General features: G+C 41.7%; 1 protein-coding gene across 4 annotated transcripts in view; it reads left to right on the forward strand.

Moving 5' to 3' along the window:
• The window catches only part of EZH1 (enhancer of zeste 1 polycomb repressive complex 2 subunit), a 31,362-nt gene extending 8,876 nt beyond the window's left edge, over nt 1–22,486 (forward strand). For all 4 annotated transcript variants that reach the window (XM_081271324.1, XM_081271323.1, XM_081271322.1 and 1 more), the window contains exons 5-21: nt 625–744; nt 2,309–2,429; nt 4,428–4,604; nt 5,911–6,013; nt 6,643–6,806; nt 7,162–7,253; nt 12,081–12,261; nt 13,096–13,292; nt 14,632–14,723; nt 15,643–15,683; nt 16,260–16,385; nt 17,743–17,921; nt 18,671–18,766; nt 19,171–19,252; nt 20,257–20,337; nt 21,039–21,123; nt 21,353–22,486. In XM_081271324.1, coding sequence (XP_081127450.1) covers nt 625–744; nt 2,309–2,429; nt 4,428–4,604; nt 5,911–6,013; nt 6,643–6,806; nt 7,162–7,253; nt 12,081–12,261; nt 13,096–13,292; nt 14,632–14,723; nt 15,643–15,683; nt 16,260–16,385; nt 17,743–17,921; nt 18,671–18,766; nt 19,171–19,252; nt 20,257–20,337; nt 21,039–21,123; nt 21,353–21,413 — 1,998 coding nt within the window. In that variant the 3' untranslated portion in view covers nt 21,414–22,486. The remainder of the gene's footprint in view (nt 1–624; nt 745–2,308; nt 2,430–4,427; nt 4,605–5,910; nt 6,014–6,642; nt 6,807–7,161; nt 7,254–12,080; nt 12,262–13,095; nt 13,293–14,631; nt 14,724–15,642; nt 15,684–16,259; nt 16,386–17,742; nt 17,922–18,670; nt 18,767–19,170; nt 19,253–20,256; nt 20,338–21,038; nt 21,124–21,352) is intronic.
• Nucleotides 22,487–22,887: the final 401 nt, after the last annotated feature.

Below are 22,887 nucleotides of genomic sequence, written 5' to 3' on the forward strand. Positions count from 1 at the left end.
TTCAGTATCACTTTGTTTTCCTGGGTACTGTCCCTATCAGCTAAGTCTTAAAGTTTATGTTCTTAGGAAAACTTCCTCATCTTCATCTCATCCTTTAGAACTTTCAGAGGCCATTTACTATTGTGTACACTCCAAGGAGACCAACAGTTTTAATTGAAATAAACATCAGTGGAGTATGGCAATCACTGGGATGGACTCTGTAGAGTATGCAAATATGAATAAGAGACAGTTCCTGCTCTCCACAGGAGCAATGCTTAAAAAAACACTCAATATATTAATTTGTAAGAATTATAAGAACATGACCAGGTGTGATGGCACATACCTTTAATTCCAGTTACACAGGAGGCTGAGGCAGGAGGATCACAAGTTCAAGGCTAGCCTGGGAACTTAGGGAGACTCTGTTTCAAAGCAATATAAAAAGTGCTGGGGATGTAGCTTAGTGGGAGAGTGCTTGCCTATACTCTGAGTTCAACCCAGCAACACACACACACACACACAAATAAATAAAAAATAAAAAAGAATGAGAATATTATAAGAACACTGGGGACTTTTAGAAGGAAACTACATAATTCTCTCTTGGGTTTTGTTCCTGCCTTTCTCTGTCTGTCATTTCTCGTTCTTTAGTGTACAATAGAGAGCATTTTCCCAGGATTTGCAAGCCAACATATGTTAATGAGGTCTCTGAACACTGTTGCATTGGTTCCCATCATGTATTCCTGGTCCCCTCTTCAGCAGAACTTTATGGTATGTATTAAAAGCAGTTGTTTAATCTGTATGATTTACTTATATTGATATGTGGAAGCTCCTCTTAGGAGAACACTTACCAAAGCTTGAATATACAGCATGGTACATTTTTGTAATTTACTTACTCTAAAAAATAGTAAGTTTTTCTAATGTGTTAGATTTTAGTGCTTTCTAAAATATACTTCTGAATTGATTTTTTTTTCCTTTAAATGAATGAGGTTGGACAAAACTCCAATTTTCTCTTTCTACTTGGATCCAATTTTGTAACATTATATGCAGTCTAAATCAGATACTTGAGGCTTAAAAGCAGGTTGTCAACCCCCTGCTGATGGAGTAATTCTGTCTGAATCCTCTAAAGGCAGGATAATATGAAAGCAACTGAGATAACAGAGGTGCACATGGTTACACAGTCCTTTCATCCAGGGCTTTATGCTGACTTCTGCTAGGATTATTTATTGTTCTGATGATCAGTCCTCTTTAAATACTGCTATTGCTTATCATCTGTCTGGTGACAGGTAGCCATACTGCTGATCGGAACAGGATATAGGTCTACAGAAAAGAGTAATCTCTTTAAGTAAAACCTCAGAGTAATTATTCTTGGAACTTGGGGATTTAAGAATGACTATGTTGGGGCTGGAATTGCAGTTCAGTGGTAGAGTGTGCTTGCTGTGTAAAGCCTAGGGTTCACTCTCCAGCACCTCCCAACCAAAAAAAAAGAATAGCTATGTGTTCTGTATTCTCAGATGAGTATCTTGCCCCACTCCACTCCTCCTCGAGTATTATTTCCTTGATTTTTTTTTTTTAATGGTGCTAGGAATTGAACTCAAGACCTTGTGTGTGCAAGGCAAGCACTCTACCAACTGAGCTATATCCCCGGGCCTCCTTGAGTATTATTTATCTCCAGAAAATATCCATAGCCTATTCTGCGATTGCCTTTAGGTTCAGATTGAGTATGATAGGCATGAGTTATCATAATTTTTTATTATCGCAGAGTAATTATGCTTCATAGCATATCCCAAAATTTTATGATTGCTCTGGTTCTTGTGTAGTTCTATTGTAAATCATACCTGTGGAGGCCTTCCTTTTTATTTATCTCTCTATTTACTCATGAAAGCCACTAGAATAAAAATATAATAAAGAAAAAAGAAAATTAAAGAAAACCATTGGAATTGGAGACTTTTGACTGTTTTTTAGGTGACGTTCATAACTATATCACAAAGAAGTGTAGTGGATACAAGGAGAAAATAGATGGAAGTACTGTGAAAAATAAATGGGCTGTCAAATTCTAGGTGTTGGCGGAAATACCATAGTTGATATTAAGGGATATGTTACATAGTCAATATCAACCAGACTGACTTTTATCTCTCTAAGAGTAGTATCACCCTTTCTTTGTGAGATTTTAATTGACCAGTCTTTAAAGTGCAGAAAACTCTATGATTAAAGGAATTTTCAGGAGACCCAGAAACAAACAAACAAACAAAAAAACTAAGCAAAGATTCCACTAAATAGAAAAGAGGAGATGCATAGTGCCTCGTGGAATGAATTACATCTGGTTTAATTTCAGGTAGAAGATGAGACAGTTTTGTGCAATATCCCCTACATGGGAGATGAAGTGAAAGAAGAAGATGAAACTTTCATTGAAGAGCTGATCAATAACTATGATGGGAAAGTCCATGGTGAAGAAGGTAGTGGTGCTGAGTTCTTTAGGAGAAAACTATTTTTAGAATAGTGCCTCTACTAGGTGCAGTGGTACATGCCTGTAATTCCAGTGACTCAGGAGTCTGAGGCACAATGATCACAGGTTCGAGGCCAGCCTCAGCAACTCAGCCAGGCCCTAAGCAATTTAGTAAGACCCTGTCTCAACATAAAAAGGACCTGGGATGTGGCTCAATGGTAAGTAAGATGCCCCTGTGTTTAAGCACCAGGACCAAAAAAAAAAAAAAAAAAAAAAAATCACAGTTAAATTTTAAAAGGAGATGAGACACAAAAGAATTATTAGTAATCAGTGGCTAGAAAGAAAGTTCATTATATAGATTTCTTAGAAGTCCATCCAAGGCCATTTTGTGCTTCATTTTCCATTCTTTCAGAATGGCAATGAGCAGCTGGATGTGGGGGTGCATGCCTGTAATCCCAGCGGTGCAGGAGTTTGAGGCAGGAGGATTATGAGTTCAAAGCCAGCCTCAGCAAAAGTGAGGCACTAAGCAACTCAGTGTGACCCTGTTTCTAAATAAAATACAAAATAGGGCTGGGGACGTGGCTCAGTGGTCAAGTGCCCCTGAGAATTTAATCCCTGATAACCCCCCACACACACACATACACACACAAAAAAGAATGGCAATAAGCATAACTTCTGTTTCATACTACTTTGATCCATGTATCCTCTGAATTTCTACAAAATTGGCTTAAATGTCTTTGGTTTTCTAAAAATAATCGTTTGGACTTGTTTGTAATTCTAGAAAAGGTTGTCAGTATGTAAGGTAAGAAGAGGCAGAGAGACTTCCTAGGTGTTTGCCAATCAGTAGCCCCACATACTTTTTTGACAGTTGTGGGTACTGTTATAATGCTTTTCAAATACATTGTTTATCCACAGCACCCCCTAGTGTTCAAGGACTTTCTTCCAAGTTGTAGTATAACCCCGTAAAGTATGATTTTAGGAAAAAATGCTGTCTTTTGATTTAGAGACGTTCCTATCCATCTATCCGCAGAAAAACCAAGAGAATTTTCATTTGATTATCTTTTCTCTGTGCTGTGTGTGACTATTGGTATAGTCTTTTGAGATTTTGAACCATAAATATTGAATTGACCTTTGACTAAGGAAGTAAAATATCCCAATAAGAATGAAACCTGGAGGGCTGGGATTGTGACTCAGTGGCAGAGTGCTTGCCTAGCATGTATAAGACACTAGGTTCAATTCTCAGCACTACATATAAATAAATAAAATAAAGGCCCATTGACAACTAAAAAAATTTTTAAAAAAGAAAAAAGAATGAATCCTGGGGGGCTGGGGTTGTGGCTCAGCTTCAGAGCGCTTACCTAGCACGTGTGAGGTCCTGGGTTCGTGGGTTCGGTCCTCAGCATCACATAAAAATCAATAAATAAAAACAAAGGTATTATGTCCAATTATAACTAAAAAATAATAATAATAATAATAATAAAAAAAGAATGAAACCTGGGTAGAGGATGTAGCTTAGTGGTCAAGTACTTGCCCACCATGTATAAAGCCCTAGGTTTGATCCCTAGCACTGAAAAAAAAAATAAAAGAAAGAAAAATAAAAGAAAGAAGCTTATAGATGTTTTCCTGCTCACGCAGCTAAACTGTTGCAATTAAGAGTCAGTCAGATGAGCTGGGCACGGTGGCGCCCACCTGTAATCCCAGCGGCTCGGGAGGCTGAGGCAGGAGGATCATGAGTTGAAAGCTAACCTCAGGAACAGCAAAGCTCTAAGCAACTCAGTGAGACTCTGTCTCTAAATAAATTACAAAATGGGGCTGAGGATGTGACTCAGTGGTCCAGTGTCCCTGAGTTCAATCCCTGGTACCAAAAAAAAAAAAAAAAAAAAATGATTGCAGTACCCTGATTGTTCATATGAAACATATGAGCCTTAGGAATGAGTACAAAAAACCTGCCCAGGAGGATGAATGGAATGTGAAACAACCACTGCATCCTTCCAATCTTGTGTTTTAGAGATGATTCCTGGATCTGTCTTGATTAGTGATGCTGTTTTCCTGGAGTTGGTAGATGCCCTGAATCAATATTCAGATGAGGAGGAGGAAGGACACAATGACACCTCAGATGGAAAGCAAGAAGATAGCAAAGAAGATCTGCCAGTAACAAGAAAGAGAAAACGACACGCCATTGAAGGTACATAGCATTGCTTCCACATTCCATTTTGAAAATGACAAGAGATACAGAAGAAGGGAAACCTGAAACGGTATATTGCTTATTAAAGATTGTTGGTGCTTCTCTTGATCCATTTAAAAGTTAAATATGGCAGGTTGTTGTGGCATATGCCTATAATCCTAACAACTCAGGAGGCTGAGGCAGGAGGATTGCAAGTTCGAGGCCAACCTCAGCAATTTAGCAAGGCCCTAAGCAACTTAGCAAGACCTTTTCCCCAAAAAATAAAAGGGACTGAAGAGGTCTGGGGTTGTAGCTCAGTGGTAGAGTGCTTGCCTTGCATGTGTGAGGCCCTGGGTTCAATCCTCAGCACCACATAAAAATAAATAAATAAATAAAAAGATATTGTATCCATCTACAACTTAAAACTTTCTTAAAAAGGTGGGGGGACTGAAGATGTGGCTCAGTGATTAAGCATCCCTGGGTTCAATTCCTAGTACTCCCCCCAAAAAAGCTAAACATGATTATTAACCAATAGCTTAAGTTGGCTATAGCCTAGCTGAAGAAGAAAGTAGAATTTACAAATGATCATCATTCATTTCTAAATATGTGAGTAATGTGATTGGAAAACTTAGACAATATAAAGAAGGAAACAAAATGACACTATAATCCTGCTTTGTAGAAATAACCAGATTAATATTTCCTTCTAAACTTAAAAAATGTATTCATGTAGGGCTGGGGTTAATGCTCAGAGGTAGAGTGCTCACCTAGTATGCATAAGGTGCTGGGTTTCATCCTCAGCACAACATATATTGTGTCCACCTACAACCAAAAAATGAATATTTTCTTAAAAAAATGTATTCATGTAAATCAACATGTTTATATTATGCCAAATTTGAATGAACTCTGTATAAAATTTTAACTTTTTTGTTTAATTGATTATATCAGCATTTTTCCATGTCACTAATATTTATTTAATCAATCCAATATTTAATCACTTAATTATACTGTATGTTATTTAATTATACTGTATATCTAGGGACATAGTATCTCTCTGCTATAAAATAGTTATAGTATCCATCTTGTTTTTAAGCATTAACATTATTATCATAATTCAGATTCTTCTATTTTCAGGTCTCTTTATGGAGACTCCTTTTTACCTCCAGATTCTAACAGGGACTGTGGATTTTGTTATCTATATGTAGTCTGTGGTTAAGGTTAACAAACCAGCACTTATCAAAATGCTAAGACAAAGAGGGAAAAGGTCAAACAGCTTTGTTAGCATGCTTTGATAAAAGCACTCAGGAGTTTTTTGTCATTTCAAATTCAGGCAACAAAAAGAGTTCCAAGAAACAGTTCCCAAATGACATGATCTTCAGTGCCATTGCCTCGATGTTCCCTGAGAATGGCGTCCCAGATGACATGAAGGAGAGGTAGGGAAAGCTGTTCGGCTTAGGCCATACACAGAGTATGGCCATACACAGACAAAATATTTATTCAAGTCTATTTTTTGGTTAATAAAAAGCTTGTTTATGGTAAGTGTATTACAGTTGCCTGCACTTGATGATTTCTTGCTTACTTCTTTTTTTAAAAATACTTTTTTTAGTTGTTGATAAGCCTTTTATTTAATTTATTTATTTATATGTGGTGCTGAGAATCAAACCCAGTGCCTCACACTTTCTAAGCAAGTACTCTCCCACTGAGCCACAACCCCAACCCTCTTGCTTACTTAAATGCCCTCCTGATATATTAAAAATCACTATGCGGGCTTTTGAGTGAATCTGGGCAAGGAACTTTTACTCTGCCATTTTGGGGAGAGTTACTCCAGCATCATGCTGATCAAATCTTTCCCTCCTCTTACTTTTAGACATATGTCTGGCCCTGTGTAATTACAGTGGTGTACCCACTTAGTTATTCACCATCCCCTCATCCACAAGACCCATAAAACACACAGCCTCCCTTGGCAGACCAGAACTGAGTGACTGTTGATACCCAATCCACATTTTCTCGGTGGAGACATTCCCTTGGAGGAACTCAGAGTTCTCTCTTTTTTCTTAAATAGATATCGCGAACTAACAGAGATGTCAGACCCCAATGCACTTCCTCCTCAGTGCACACCCAACATCGATGGCCCCAATGCCAAGTCTGTGCAGCGGGAGCAATCTCTGCACTCCTTCCACACACTTTTTTGCCGACGCTGCTTTAAATACGACTGCTTCCTTCACCGTGAGTGCGGCTACTGTTTTACATCCTCTCCTCTTTCCCATCCCTGCCACCGTTCCCTTCTTTCCGTTTGTTCTGGGTTTGTCATATGTATAAGTTCCCAGCCTCTGATCTGATGAAGGTTTCACAAAAGGACAGTTGTTTTCACTTGTTCAGTTTCGTCTGTCTGATAGAGACAGACGAATCAGCAACCTAATTTTCCCTCAACACCTCTTAACTTGGGAAGAATTGTGTTGATATAGAAAATGGCTTGATGTACCCTTGATGGGTACTGTTTATATCAAATTCCAACTCCCACAATAGCTCCCTAACTCAGTTTTGTTAGACCACTGGAAACATTATGGTTTTTCTTTTCCAGCTTTTCATGCCACTCCTAATGTATATAAACGCAAGAACAAAGAAATCAAGATTGAACCAGAACCATGTGGCGCAGACTGCTTCCTTTTGCTGGTAGGCTCTTAAGCTGTTCTGGCATTGTTGAGTCTGTTTAAAATCAGGCAGGAAATGGTCCTCGGGCTTTCTGTCTCTGGGAACACAAGCCAAGTGAGGCAGTACACAGCATTCCCAGGATCATAAAACATGGCTTCTGCTCTTAAGGAGCTCTCTAGAAACAGTTGTTCTGATAGAGTGAAATTTGAAAAACATTAAAGGCTTACTTGCTCTAAATATCTACTTAGATTTCAGAGTCTAAAATTTATTGTTAGAATTGAAACAAAGAAGTCTGGGTGTGAGGTCAGTATTAGAGCACTTGCCTAGAATAATCAAGGTACTGTGTTTGATCCCCAGCACCACAAATAAAACAGAACAAAAGAGTTAGAGCAAAGAGTAGGGAATGGTTGTATGCACTTTATTTTCTTTTCTGTCTTCCTTTATTTATTTTTAAAATATTTTTAGACACAATAACTTTATTTTATTTATTTATTTTTATGTGGTGCTGAGGATTGAACCGAGTACCTCACATGTGCAAGGCAAGTGCTCTACCTCTGAGTCACAACCCCAGCCCTTGGCCACATTTCTTGATGGGAGATGCAAGGTCTCCTTGGAGAAGGGCGTGTGAGGTGGGAGGTATTGTTACAGCTATCTGTGCAAAGCACAGTTTACCTAACATGATTGCTTATAGTCTGTCTTCCTCTCCCTGGATCCCACTAGAATACAGGAGGAATTCATAAGGGCAGACATCTCTGTCCCGCCCATTGATCTATCCCAAACTTCTAGCATTAGTGTCTGGCATGTAAGAGCTGCTCAACAAATATTTATTGAGTGAATTAATAAATGAAGAGAAACAGAAATGAATGGAACCTGACTATACTTTTGATCCTCCTGACTCAGCCTCCCAAGTAGCTGGGATTACAGGTGTGTCCCACTGTGCCCAGCTTGGAATATTTTTATTTGTTTTATTTTATTTTGTATTTTTGGAATTTTTAAAAATGTAACACAAAGGAAAGAAAGTCTAGCTCTGTGGTTTGTGGGGTATGTGGAATCTGCACTGGTGGGTTGACCTAGGACTGCTCTCTCCATCTATAATCCCAGCCAGTTCAGGAGGGGTCTGGATGCCGGACAGAGGGGACTGTTACACTATCTTTCTACTTTTTTTTTTCAGTTGTAGATGGATACAATACCTTTGTTTTATTTATTTATTTTTATGTGGCATTGAGGATCGAACCCAGTGCCTCACACATGCTAGGCAAGCGCTCCTCTACTGCACTGCACCACTGTGCTACAACCCCAGCCCCTTCTGTCTTCCTTTAAATGCATGTAACCATAGAGGGAAGAACACATGAAGGCACTGATGTCTTACTGTATCAACCAGATGGACCTTCTGTGATAGACAGACCTTATGTGACTGTGTAAATTGTCCTGCTTATCTGGGGGAAGGCAGTATACTGAAAACCAGAAGAAAATAGATCAGTTGAATTTTCTTAAGTTTTTGACTTTCTACACAATAGATTGAACTAGGTACTATTTGTTATTTATCAGAAAAATACACCATACGTGTAATATCAAAAGAATAAATCAACTTTATCTTATTTATTTTTTCCCTAATATGTATTGACTCCTTTCTATATGCAAAGTACCATGCTAAGCCCCTAACATACATTGTCTTACTTTTAACCTTACAACAGTTCTCTGAGGTGGAAGGGACTATGGATTTTAGAAGTTACATATTATGCCCAGAGTTTGTTAGTAAGTCAGTCATGTGGCAGCAATGAGACTCAAGCCCTGGTCTGACTCACGCTCCATCCTTTTTAAATTACTCCATGCTTTTTTTTCTTATATATATTTTTATAGTTGTAGATGGACATAATGCCTTTATTTTATTTATTTTTATGTGGTGGTAAGGATCAAACTCAGTGCCTCACACGTGCTAGGCAAGTGCTCGACCACTGAGCTACAGCCTCAGCCCCACTCCATGCTTTTTTTATTATACTATGTTACATGAACTTGCCAACATTTATGTAACCTGAAAGGGCATTGTCCTTCTCTCAGTTGTCACTCTGGAAACCTGTACATGTATTATAAAGATGTTACCAGTAGCCAGAGTGTATGTACGTGCGTGTGTGTGTGTGTTATGTGTATAACTTACAGATATACATAATATGCACAGCTTTTCTTTTATTACTTTTTAGATATGAGTACATATTTAAATATAGTGCAGGACTAGTTTTCCTCAGCTTGTGTTTTTTCTGAAGGATAATGTCTTTAATTATAACAAGATGACTAGCCATGCCAGAGCAATGCCTCCAAAAATTAGCTAAAAACTGAGTTGTTCCTCTCCACAGAAATCTTTAGTAAAAAGCAAAGATTTATTCAGTGAAGAGAAACTAGAGAATTTCCCAACTTTTATAGCACTTTTTTAAATTAAATAACTTAATTATTCTAATTTGTTATACAAGATGGCAGAATGCAATTCATTTCATATTACACATACAGAGCCCAATTTTCAAGGCACTGATTGTACACAAAGTATTTTCACACCATTCGTGTCTTATACATGTACTTAGGATAAGGATGTCTAACTCATTCCACCATCATTCCTACCCCCTTGTCCCCCCCTTACCCTCCCTCCCCTTTGCTCTATGTAAAGTTCCTCCATTTCTCCCATGCTCCCCGCCCCATCACCATTATGAGTCAGCATCCTCATATCAAAGAAAACATTCGGCCTTTGGTTTTTTGGGATTGGCTTACTTCACTTAGCATTATATTCTCCAACTCCATCCATTTATCTGCAAATGCCGTGATTTTATTCTCTTTTAATGCTGAATAGTGTTCCATTGTGTATATACACCAGTTTCCCCATCCATTCATCTACTGAAGGACATCTGGGTTGGTTCCACAATTTAGCTATTGTGAATTGTGCTGCTATAAACATTGATGTGGTTGTGTCCCTCTAATATGCTGTTTTTAAGTCCTTTGGGTATAAACCACGGAGTGGGATAGCTGGGTCAAATGGTGGTTCCAATCCAAGTTTTCCTAGGCATCTCCATACTGCTTTCCAGATTGGCTGCACCAATTTGTAGTCTCACCAGCAATAGCATTTTCAATAGTACAAAGAAGTCGAAAGATGTCTTCTTCCTGGATTTGAGATATGTTTTCCATATTTACCTTATTTATATATTTGGGGTTTTATTTTGTTTTGTTTTTGTTTGGAGGTGGTGATACTGGGGGGAACCCAGGGCCTTGTACATGGTTGGCATGTGCTCTGCCACTGAGCTTCACCCCCGGCCCCATCCATTTATTTGTGTTTGTCTACTTTTGCTGAATCATTTGAAAACAATATTGTGATGTTTCTTTGTTAAATATTTCCAAATGCATCTCCTAAAAATAAAGACATTCTCTTACATAATCATGCTATTACAGTTAAGATTAGTAAGAATTTTATAATATCAACTATTATGCAGTCTATTTTCATTTTTTCAACTATTGCTGTTTGGGTTTTTATTTTCAAACTAGAACATCACATATAGTTATTATGTATTTCTAGTGTTGTTTTTTGTTATTGTTTTTTTTTTTTTTAAATACCAGGGATTGAACCCAGGGACGCTTAACCACTGAGTAACATCCCCAGGCCTTTTTATTTTTTTATTTTGAGACAGGGTCTCGCTAAGTTGCTGAGGCTGGCCTCAAACTTGTGATCCTCCTGCCTCAGCCTCCTGAGTTGCTGGGATTACAGGTATGTGCCACCCTGCCCGGCTGTATTTTTGTTCTTGATCTCAAATAATTCCACCACTTTTTTTTTTTCTTTTTGAAAGTTTCAGGTTGATTGTCTTGTAGGATGACTCACATTCTAGATTTGTCTGTTATTTTCTCAGAGTGTGACTTAACTGTTCCTCTGAAGGCTTGATTTTATTTGTTTAACCATTTTGATAAAAAATACTTTATAAATGGGGGCTGGGGATGTAACTCATATGTGAGGCCCTGGAGGCCCTGGGTTCAATCCCCAGTGCCATAAAAATAATAATAATAATAATAATAATAATTCTGAGGATTTCAAATTGTAGAATAGATATGTGCTATCTGATTCAACCAATCTCAAAATATCTTTCTTTGAATTTCCTTTAGGACCTACATATATTATTCCAAATATCCTTCGTGATGATTAACCTTTATCCTTTACAACTGTATTTAGTTTTTAGAAACAACTAGAAGTCTTTGGAAAACAAACCTAATTAGAAATGATCAAGATGAATTATTTGATCTAAAAAAAAGCATAATGAAGAGTAGTGGAACAGTATTATGAATTTCAATGCAGCTTAGGGGCTTTCAAAATTAAGTAGTAATAGTGTACAACTTGAAGGATTACACATTTATTATTGAAACAGAAGCAGTGTGTAGATTGTAAATAGCAGTGGCATGGTACCTACTCTGACTCTTGTACCTACTTTGGAGCAATAATCTGTATATTTTCAAGCAGGTATCTTTTCCTCTCTGAACCTCATTTCCTCATCAGGAGAATGTGATCTCAAATTCCAAACATGTGAATTAATTTCAGATATAACTTTCTGGAAAGTTGAAGATGCATAAATACATAGGTTACATCTTTTTTTAAGATTATAGGACAACCCTTTTGTGAAAAGGCATAAGTTTGTAAGTCTTAAAATGTTTGTTAAGCCGCTAGCTGTCCCATTATAATATGGTCACACTTATATGGTACAGATGAAGAAAAAGACAGTAACATTGCGTAGATGTTGATGGAGATAAAGGTTTATATAATGGATGGCATCAATATAGTGAATCTGGGCCTGTTCCTATTTCATACCTGTAATGCGTCCGCTACAGGAAGGAGCAAAAGAGTATGCGATGCTCCATAATCCTCGCTCCAAGTGCTCTGGGCGTCGGCGGCGAAGGCACCATGTGGTTAGTGCTTCCTGCTCCAACACTTCAGCCTCAGCTGTGGCTGAGACTAAAGAAGGGGACAGTGACAGGGACACAGGCAATGACTGGGCCTCCAGTTCATCAGGTACAGTGAAAAAAAAAATGAAGATTATTTTCTTTACATTGCAATGACTCTGGTAAACCCAGGATTACTGCCTGAATTTTTTTTTTTTTTTGGACGGAGATTGGCACTAGTGATTGAACCCAAGGAATGAACCACATCTCCAATCTGTTTTTTGTTTTTGTTTTAGTTTTAGTTTTTTTTTCTTTTCTTTTTAATAATTATTTTTTATTTGTAGTTGGACACAATACCTTTATTTTATTCATTTTTATATGGTCCTGAGAATCGAACCCAGGGTCTCACACATGCTAGGCGATCACTCTACCATTGAGCCACAAGCCCAGCCCATCCCCAACCTGTTTTATATTTTTATTTTTGAGACAGGGTCTCACTAAGTTGCCAAGGCTGGCAACTTAGACTCAAAAAAGAGACTCTTCAGCCCCAGTCCACTCCACAGGCTCTGAGGCTGGCTTTGAATTTGTGGTACTCATGCCTCAGCCTCTGGAATGGCTAGAATTATACATACATGTCACCATACCTGGCCACTGCCTTCCTCTTAAAACTTCTTTGAGGTTTTGTGTTTTGGTTTGTATTTGGTGCTGGGAATCAAAGCCGGGGTCTGGCATGTGCCAGGCAAGCACTTCACCACTGAGCTATGTCCCAACCCTGACTCTTAATATCTCTACTTTTTAAAAATTGTTAATTATCTCCATAGTATACCAGAAAGCAGTGGAGATGGGGAATATTTTCATCCTTAACATTTCTGCCTTTTAAAGTACAACAAAGTACTTCTGAGTTTGTGACAAGTTTCTAATGACAACTGCATTCCACTTCTGTTTCTCTTTCTTCCTTGCTTAGAGGCTAACTCTCGCTGTCAGACCCCCACAAAACAGAAGGCCAGTCCAGCCCCACCTCAGCTCTGTGTAGTGGAAGCCCCCTCGGAGCCTGTGGAGTGGACTGGGGCTGAAGAGTCTCTTTTTCGAGTCTTCCATGGCACCTACTTCAACAACTTCTGTTCAATAGCCAGGCTTCTGGGGACGAAGACATGCAAGCAGGTACCACCTAAGAGTAGCAGAACAAACATGGGTCCTCCTTTCATCCATTGCTTTGTTGTTTTTTTTTTGCCACCTGATGTCACGTGTCTGGAGAGAAATTGTCTTAGGTTCAGTCTCTTGTGAGCCAATGCTTCTGGGTCATGAAGTAGGTTCCCAAATTTGGGTCCTTCTGTAAATACCAGGCCTAACAATGCTTAGGGATCTATTCTCCTCTTTGCCAAATTCTTCTTTCTATGTCTAGCCACTATGTAAATCTTCTGGGTGGTCCGACTTCCTTTAAGCTGCTCTTAGTGATTCCCAACCACCTTTCTAAACATGTACCCCATACCTAGAGGGAGCTTCTGGTCTTCTGTGTGTGTTCTTAGCAGCACACTCTGGTTGCTGCCACTGCCGGAACTCCCTCCCTCCCCTCATCCTTTATTCTCCAGATTTTTAAATTACCAGCTCTAATAACTGGGCCTAGACCTCAGCCTTTTCACTCATGCCATCATTGGAAAGGCAGTTGATACAGCCACTAATGCACTGAAAGCAGGAAAAGACTGTGGTGAGAAGACAGTGAAGAGTAGAGACGGGAGTCAGGTGTTCAGACCAGTCTTTCAAGCAGTGCTGGATCTCTGTTCACATGGTTCCCTAACTTCTGGAGGTGTCTTGTGGTCTCTTCCTCACACCTCTTTTAGTTAGAACAGTTAATATAATCATGGGTTTAAGTACCCTGTTGTTTTCATTTTGGAGCTCATCCCTATTTCCTTCAGGCAAAAAAAATTTGTGTATTTTCTGACAATATTTACAGTTTCGCAGAATCCCATGTAGCCAAGAAAAAGAAGAAGAAAAAAGCTAAAAATGAGTGATATCAGGGAGAAAGGTTAAAGGAGAACCATCCTTCCTCAGACACTGCCCTGCTGAAATAGTCAAGGCTCTGGCATCTTTCTGCCAACAGAGGGAGCTAGTGTTAAGCCCAGTCCAAGGGCTCCCATCAGGCCTTACACTCAGTTACACAATGCACACAGGCAGCTGTCTTTCCTTTCCTAAAAGAGGTAGACACGCATGGTAAGGAGCATGGTGGCTTGGTGGAAAGAGTGGGGATGAAAGCTGTTGATCATGGAAGGCTTTACTGTGCTCAGTATATCTCCCTTCCTGAGTTAGGGTGAGTGATATAGAGTTAACTTCAGAGCCAGGACCCCACATCCAATGGGACTCTTGTCTATCCCTGACTGAAAAGATGCCTAATCATCTGTCTGTAAATTCTCGAGAACTCTCACAAGCCCAACATGTTACTGAACACTTACCTGACCACCTAGCTCCAAAAGGTGTAACGAGCCCTGCCGGATTTCTCTTCCAGGTCTTTCAGTTTGCAGTGAAAGAATCACTTATCCTGAAGCTTCCAACAGATGAGCTCATGAACCCCTCACAGAAGAAGAAAAGAAAGCACAGGCAAGGGTTGGACGAAGAACCTTTTATGGGAAGGCTGTTCTCTGTGCTCTGACCTCCCATTGGGCTCCCCATCTGCCTCCCTCTAGGCCACTGAACAGGGCTGAGTGAGCCCATCTGCTTACCATCACATGGCTGAGGGCCAGAATTCTCAGTGCCACCTGAGTGCCTGTGCCTGGGACCGGTCCTGTCCCCTGCCCCTACATGCTGCAGACTAGACCTGAGATAGCTCTCTGGTTTTCCATTTAAACTTCTGGCCAATAGGCCCATGGCTTTACCCTAAGGCCATTTCTCCTTGGTGGGCCATTAGTTACCACCTTCCTTATTTCTCAGTTCTGATTAGAGTTTATTCCTTCTCTTTGTTTTTAGCACATGTTGTTTATCTAATAATACTGTCATGCAGACAATCTTTATTTAGGGGTAGAAATTTGTTTTTGTTTTATTCAGCATTCTACCTAGCTCAGTAACCTAACGACTATCACTGAAGGAAGGAGCTGATGCCAGTTCTAGATACTGAAGCCCCTGTGACTCCTCCCTTTCCATTCCTTCACTCAAGAGAAGATTCCTGAAAGGCTTTTTCACCTCTTGTCTTAGAACTCCCCTACATCTCCTCTTCCACAAAGCAAGGGAAAGAGAAAGTGGAAAGAGAGGAACAGTAACATTATAATAGATATATACACTTGAGTTTTTGTTTTTTTCTTTTATAAGTTTGTTTGGGAGAGATTTAAATCTTGCAGCATAGTCCAGCTGGATTTAAGATGGGTCCTAGCTTCTGTGTACCAAAATAGAGGGCCTCCTATTAAGGGATTTTGGAAGGATATTCCACAATTATCAGAGCCCTTTAGAGCAGGTCACTCGGTCATTTGCCTGCAACAGCAGAGCTCCCAAGATCTTTGACCCAGAACCATCTCTTCTCTTTCAGGTTGTGGGCCGCACACTGCAGGAAAATTCAGCTGAAGAAAGGTAAGTTCCAGTCTGGAGGCATAGCTCAATGGTAGATAGAACACATGCTTAGCATGGAGAAGCCCTGGGTTCCATCCCCAGCATTGGGGGAGGGGGTGAGAAATGTTAGTTCCCCCTGCGCGGTCTTCAGCAGTTCAGCCTGTGGCCATCACTCTGCCCCACCTACAGCTGCACTTGTTGACCCTGGCTGCTTCCGCAGATTGCAGATTTCTGTGCAGAGCTAAGAACAGCTGAGCTTCTTACTGCAGCTAAGCAGACCTTTTATGAAGTACAGTTAAAGGCCTTGTGGTCTCTGAGTTTCCTAGAGTGACATTTGCCAGGTTCCAGTCCTTTTTTAATGTTCAGAGTAGCTGCCCTGCTATCTTAGACCATCTCCACACCCTGCCCACAAAACAGGTCACCCCGCTATAGCTCGTGCACTATGGTCATCTGTATTATCTTTCCACTCCAGGTGCTGTGTGTGTGTGTGCAAGGTGATAGTTGAAACAAGCCTGCTTTGACTCAGGGCAGTGGGAGGGGAGGGCAGCAAGGGAACCGAGTCACAGGAGAGTCCTGTTTGATTCTTCTCTTTTCTAGATAACTCTTCCACACAAGTATACAACTATCAGCCCTGCGACCACCCAGATCGTCCCTGTGACAGCACTTGCCCCTGCATCATGACTCAGAATTTCTGTGAGAAGTTCTGCCAGTGCAACCCAGACTGTAAGAGCACTGTGCTTTCCGTTAGAGTCCACCAGAATGGCCGGCTTCAGAGTGCCCAGGATCCCTTCCTCTTCCACCCCCTTTGCTGCCTTCTGGAATTCCCTTTGCTGTGCCTTAGACATTCTAGAGGGAAAGTAAGATGCTAGAGATCTGGAAAAGGATTTTTTATTTTAAGAGATAGGGACTTGGGGCTAGGAATATAGCTTAGTGGTATAGTACTTGCCTGGCACTTGCAAAGCCCTGGGTTTCATCCCTAGCACCCACCTCTTTAAAAAGAGAGACAGGTTTCGTTATATTGTTCAGGCTGGTGAAGAACTCCAAGAGTCAAGCAACCCTCCTGCCTCAGCTTCCCAAGTAGTTGGGATTACAGGCCATACCATTGTTCCTACCTGAGAAGGCTATTTTGAAAAGCCCTTAGGATCTTGATTCCAAAAGCAGCAAATAGGAAGAGGAATGCCTTCCCAACTTTCCCTTCCAAGAGAGAAGTAAAAAAGGAATCTTTTTCCTCAAGGTTCAGCAACAGTCTCTTTTTAAAAATATTGTCTTTAAAATGTTTTAGCCAGGGGCTGTGGTACATGCTTATAACCCCAGCATTTGGGAAGCTGAGACAGAAGGATCTCTTGAGCCCAGGAGTTCGAGGTCAGCCTGGACAAATAGCAAGACCTTGTCTGAAAAAAAATTTTTTTATTAAAAAATTTATAGGTCACAATTCTATCTATGTGTATTTTCATTTACTAGCTGGAGTTTTAATATCACTTAGGAGATACAGGCCTGGACATCAGCAAAGGCTAAAAGTGGTTCTTTCACGTCTTATCCTGCCATGCCCTTGCTCAGGTGGGGCTGAGCAGTTGGTAGCAGCCCCCAACTTGCAGAAGGGCTTGCCCCCAGGCAGTTGTGCTATAACTATTTCCTAACAAAGAGAAGATATTGATCTAGCCACAGCAGAAAGATGTTGATGCTGGGGAGGGCTGTGGGTGGAGGAGGATGGTGTAGAACGGATGCATTCTGTTCTCAAAATGATGCTTGTTTTGATGATGGGAATTTACCAGTGAAAAGAACTGATTTCATTTTCTCTGGGTTCTCTTCACCTTCCTTCCAAATTCTGCCTTCAGGGATGGGGGTAGGGATAGGGTGGGGACCACTGTTGGGAGATACTTCTCAGTGGTTACACCTGCTTTTTTTGACTCTCAGGCTTTAGTGTTGGGAGGCACTTTGTTTTCTAAGGAAAATACTCCAATGTATGATCACAGGGAAGGAACCTTCTGTCCTATTTCACCAAACACTCTTGAACACATGTGCTTCTTTGCTGTCCCTGAGTTCAACCAATGCTCCAACATTGACCTGCTCTTCTCTCTAGGTCAGAATCGTTTCCCAGGCTGTCGCTGTAAGACCCAGTGCAATACCAAGCAGTGTCCTTGCTATCTGGCAGTGCGAGAGTGTGATCCTGACCTGTGCCTCACCTGTGGGGCCTCAGAGCACTGGGACTGCAAGGTGGTCTCCTGCAAGAACTGCAGCATCCAGCGTGGCCTCAAGAAGGTGAGGCCTTGGGGCTGGGGATGTGGCTCAGCGGTAGCGCGCTCGCCTGGCGTGCGTGCGGCCCGGGTTCGATCCTCAGCACCACATACAAACTAAGATGTTGTGTCCGCAGAGAACTAAAAAAAAAAAAAAAAAAAAAAATTAAAATTCAAAAAAAAAAAAAGAAGGTGAGGCCTTTTTGCAGATCGAGATAATTGAGTAGGAGAGACACAACAGTCTTAGACTTTCTCTTTCCCTAACTCCTTAGAGAGTGCTTGATAAGTCCTAATGGACACACATTGCCAAATTAATAAAGTTTCTGTTCTAATAAAGAGTCAGAAAAGTGACCCCTCAAACAAAGGCAAATGTGTCATTAATGTTGTCCTTTTTTTTTTTTTCTTTTTTCCTTTTGTGGTACTGGGGATCAAACCCAGGACCCTGCACATGCTAGGCAAATGGTCTAATGCTAAACTATGTCCCTAGCCCTCATGTTATCCATTTTGACTTCCCATGAAGCAGTGAATACCCATGGACTCAAGCCCAGGAGATCCCCAGGGGAGAGGAAGATGAGTCCTGTTTCCTTTCACCACCCCTCCTCCTTACTTCTCCCCAACCAGAACAGAATAGCTTGGACCATTTTTCTGTTCTCAGATCCTCTTCACAGTTGCTAGTTCTTTCCACTGGCCCTCATAACACATGTGCACATTCAGCATGCTCATCTACTTGCTCACACATGCCCTGTCATCTGAGTTTTGACTCCCTCTCCTCAGCATCTGCTACTGGCCCCCTCTGATGTGGCCGGATGGGGCACCTTCATTAAGGAGTCTGTACAGAAGAACGAATTCATTTCTGAATATTGCGGTGAGGTGAGTGCTATGGGTTTGGCCCACGTCCTTGCTGGGGAGATGCTGATGAGAAACTCTGATTTTCTGTGGGCCAGCCTTCTGTGAATTCATCTCTAAATAACTCAGCCGAGTTCTCATGTGGCCTCTCGGGGGATCCCACAGAACTGTTTGCAGTCCTGAAACAAACCACTGTTCTTCAGTTTTTTGTCATCTCAGGCCACATGAGGGAGTGGGGGCAGAGAGGGGCTCTCTTTGGCCTGAATGCTGTTCAGCCTGAGTGGCAGTGGGAACAACATGGCCTGGGTACCCTGTCCTACAATTCTCATGATCCTCGGCACCTATAGGTGACACTGCCTTTTCTCAGCCCTTTCTGAGGGCAGGGTACCATGCCTGACACCCTATTTGTTCCTTTTCTGTTTGTCCAGCTTATCTCTCAGGATGAGGCTGATCGACGAGGGAAAGTCTATGACAAATACATGTCCAGCTTCCTCTTCAACCTCAACAATGGTATACTACTTGGTGTCTTTTTTGTCCTCCCAAGGTGGTTTTATGCAGGTCTTTCTTTTGGAGGAGGGCATTAGGTATTGAACCCAGAGGTGCTTTACCACTGAGCTGCATCCCCAGACCTTTTTATTTTTTATTTTAAGACAGGTCTCACTAATTTGCTAGGTTGCTGAGGCTGGCCTCAACCTTGCAATCCTTCTGTCTCAGCCTTCTGAACTACTGGGATTACAGGTGTGTTCCATTATGCCTGGCTTCTGCAAGTCTTCCTACCAAGTTGTCTGTGCTGTAGTCCAAGTTCAGATCACCTCCAACAGATGCAATAGAGCCTGGTCAAACTCTGATTTTCTGTGGGCCAGCCTTCTGTGAATTCATCTCTAAATAACTCAGCCGAGTTCTCATGTGGCCTCTCGGGGGATCCCACAGAACTGTTTGCAGAGACCCTGCAGGCTATGGTTCACTTGATTTGGGAGGATCTCCATTTTGGGTTTTTTTGGAATAGAAACATTGAGCACTCACCTCCGAAACCTCCCTACCCACCATGGCACTATGGCATATACCTGTAATCCCAGCTACATAGGAGGCTGAGGCAGGAGGATCACAAGTTGAGGCTAGCCTGGGCAACTTAGTAAGGTCTGTCTCAAAATTTAAAAAGAGCTGGGGATATAGTTCAGTGATTGCCTAGCATGTACAAGGCCCTGGGTTTAATCCCAGTACCAAAAGACCAAAAACAAAACAAAACAAAACAAAAAAACTTCCCTACCAAATAGACGGATGGGAAGACATTAGTAATTCAAATCAAGATGGGGAACCTAAAGAGAGAGTGCCCACATGAAGCAGAATTTTCAGATTTTGGTGCTTTACACATATCCTATTACCACACCAGCCTTCAAATTTCTGTTGCACTAAATTGTTTCTGTTACCAGTTAGTTAACTGATTTTAAATTCAGGCTAAAGAAGTATGGAGTTTCCTGGTGCCCTCAAGGTCTTCTTTGATTTATATTATACAGATTTTGTAGTGGATGCAACCCGGAAAGGAAACAAAATTCGATTTGCAAACCATTCGGTGAACCCCAACTGCTATGCTAAAGGTGAGTCCTCAGTGACCTTGGAGGTGGGGTCAGGGTGGACACTTTGTTTACTATGATTTATATTTATGTTCAGTAGTCATAGCTACTTTTTGGTCTAAAGATAATCATGATTAATATCTGGTATCATTTTAGGCCCCCTTCTCTCTCCTCTTCCTTCCTCCCTTCCTCTGCCTCATCTTCTCCCTCCCTCTGCCCCATCTTCTCCCTTTCTGTATTATAATCTTTTTACACTGACTATAAAAAACACTTCCCACAAACGTGATTTATAGGTAATTCTTATGAAGGCCTGGTTCATCCCCAGGGCTAAAAAAAAAAAAAAAAAAAAAAAAAAGCCTGAGTACAGTGGTACACATCTGTAATCCCAGCCACTTGGGAGGCCAAGGCAGGAGGATCACAAGTTCAAAGCCAGCCTCAGCAAGTTAATGAGACCCTGTCACTAAATAAAAAATAAAAAGGATTGAGATGTGGCTCAGTAGTTGAGAACTGGGTTCAATCTCTGGAACTAAAAACAAAGGTAATTCTTTCCATGTATCACTAGCCAGAATAATAGCTCCAAAAGCATAGAGAATGAACTACTTTCATTGACTACTTGTTAATTCCATTTGATTCCACTGAGAATGTAGAGAAAATTAGCCCAGAATCCTCCTGAATATTTACTTCTATTGATTAGAAACCTAGCCTTGGGTTTCTCCTATTTGCAGTGGTCATGGTAAATGGAGATCATCGGATTGGGATCTTTGCCAAGAGGGCAATTCAGGCTGGTGAAGAGCTCTTCTTTGATTATAGGTAAGAAGGTCAGCAGTGATCCTTGGGAGATGGCCCTGGAGGCAGAAGAGGTGGCTGTGGGAATTGATTTGGGGGGCTTACTATGGGTACAACAGATGAAGGAGAGGGTCTGATCACCTCAGAAAAATATTGTTGAAAACTGCTATTAGGAAGCAGGAGGGGAAGTGAAACGGGAGGGGACCCCATCTTGTAAATCATTTTTTCTTTTCTCCTTTCTACTCTGGGACAGGTACAGTCAAGCGGATGCCCTCAAGTACGTGGGGATAGAGAGGGAGACCGACGTCCTTTAGCCTTGCTGGCGCTGTGGTAGCAGCACTGTCTTTGCTTTCATGCACACACCACTGCTGCTTGAGTTCCTGCACTGTGTGTCTTCCACGCCGAGAAACCCCACCCACTCCCTCTGTAGTGAGGCCTCAGCTGTGTCCCACAGGCACAAAACCATCTTAGTGAGAGGGGAGCCAGGCAGCTAGGGCTTGGTCTCCTAGGAGAGAGTTGCAGAAGTGGGAGGCTGCTTCTCAGGCCTCAAAGGAGGGCACGGGCCAGGGCAAATGACTGCTTGATTTTTCCTCAGCTTCCCAAGCTGCAGGCCTCAGGAATCAACTTAGGCAGTTCTGAACAGGCTCTGTCTTTTAGCTTTCCCAGCCAATGGTCCTTATGAAATTGGGTGCCAGGCATAGCTGAGTGAAATCTGGTCTCTGGAGCCTACAAGTGCTCTGGGTTAGAGGTGAGCCTGGCAGGCAGCACACACTGAATTCAGAGGGAGATGGGTCACTTTCCTACCTCTTTCCTCTGGCAGGGTCCAAACCAAAAGGGTGTGGGTTCTAAGCACAGGGATTCAAGGCTAGAAGAGGGAAAGCTAAGTGCCACCCTCCCATGGTCAAGGGGAGAGCCAGCTTGATGACAACAGTTAAATTGCCAAGCGTGGTCCAACAGACTTTGAGAAAGCCTTCCTTGTATACTCTGGAGGTGAATGGGTAACTGTTTTCAGATTCCTGGGAGCAGGTGCCAGTATTCCTTCCAGAATTCTAGCTCAGCAACTGCAGGCAGGCATTGTGCTGCTACTGACCAAACGTGGGAGGCATGTCTGGCAAGAGAGAGCACTCTGGTCTGCTGGATCTGTAGTTCTTTTTAGGCCTCTGTGTTCAGAGAGGCCAGAGTTGCTTATCTCCTCAGGGTAGAGGGGCCCAAGTAGATAGACTAGAGGGAAAGGTTGTTGGTGTGATTTACTTCCTGTCTGTGGCACCTGCTGTTTAGAAAAGTGGGCTGGCAGTATGTGTTTGCGGGTGGGTGAGGGGCACAATTGCACATGTAGGATGGCAGCACAGAGCAGGGCAGACTGGCAGAGGGTATTGCAGTGTTGAGAAGAAGCAGGCAGACCACCTGTCCCAGTCTATGGTGTCATTCTCTCTGGGATTCATGCAAAGCAGGGCAGACTGGCAGAGGGTATTGCAGTGTTGAGAAGAAGCAGGCAGACCACCTGTCCCAGTCTATGGTGTCATTCTCTCTGGGATTCATGCAAAGCAAAGCACTTTATTTCTTTAGAAGTTCTGTAGATTGGAGTGGAGTTTAAGCCAAGGCCTCTGGGGTCCATGCCCAAATCCCACTTCTCAAGAGAGGGGAAGAAAGGGGTAGAAGAATCTCCAGTCTGTCTTATTTTCTAGGGGAGGCAGGAGGAGCTGACGTGGCACAGAAAATTTATTAAACTGGAGCTAGCAAGAACTGCCCCATGTCTGTGGCTGGCGTGCTGAGCTGGCTGAGCTTTAT

Source organism: Spermophilus citellus, assembly GCF_964194105.1.
Source record: "Spermophilus citellus genome assembly, chromosome: 17".
Taxonomy (NCBI): domain Eukaryota; kingdom Metazoa; phylum Chordata; class Mammalia; order Rodentia; family Sciuridae; genus Spermophilus; species Spermophilus citellus.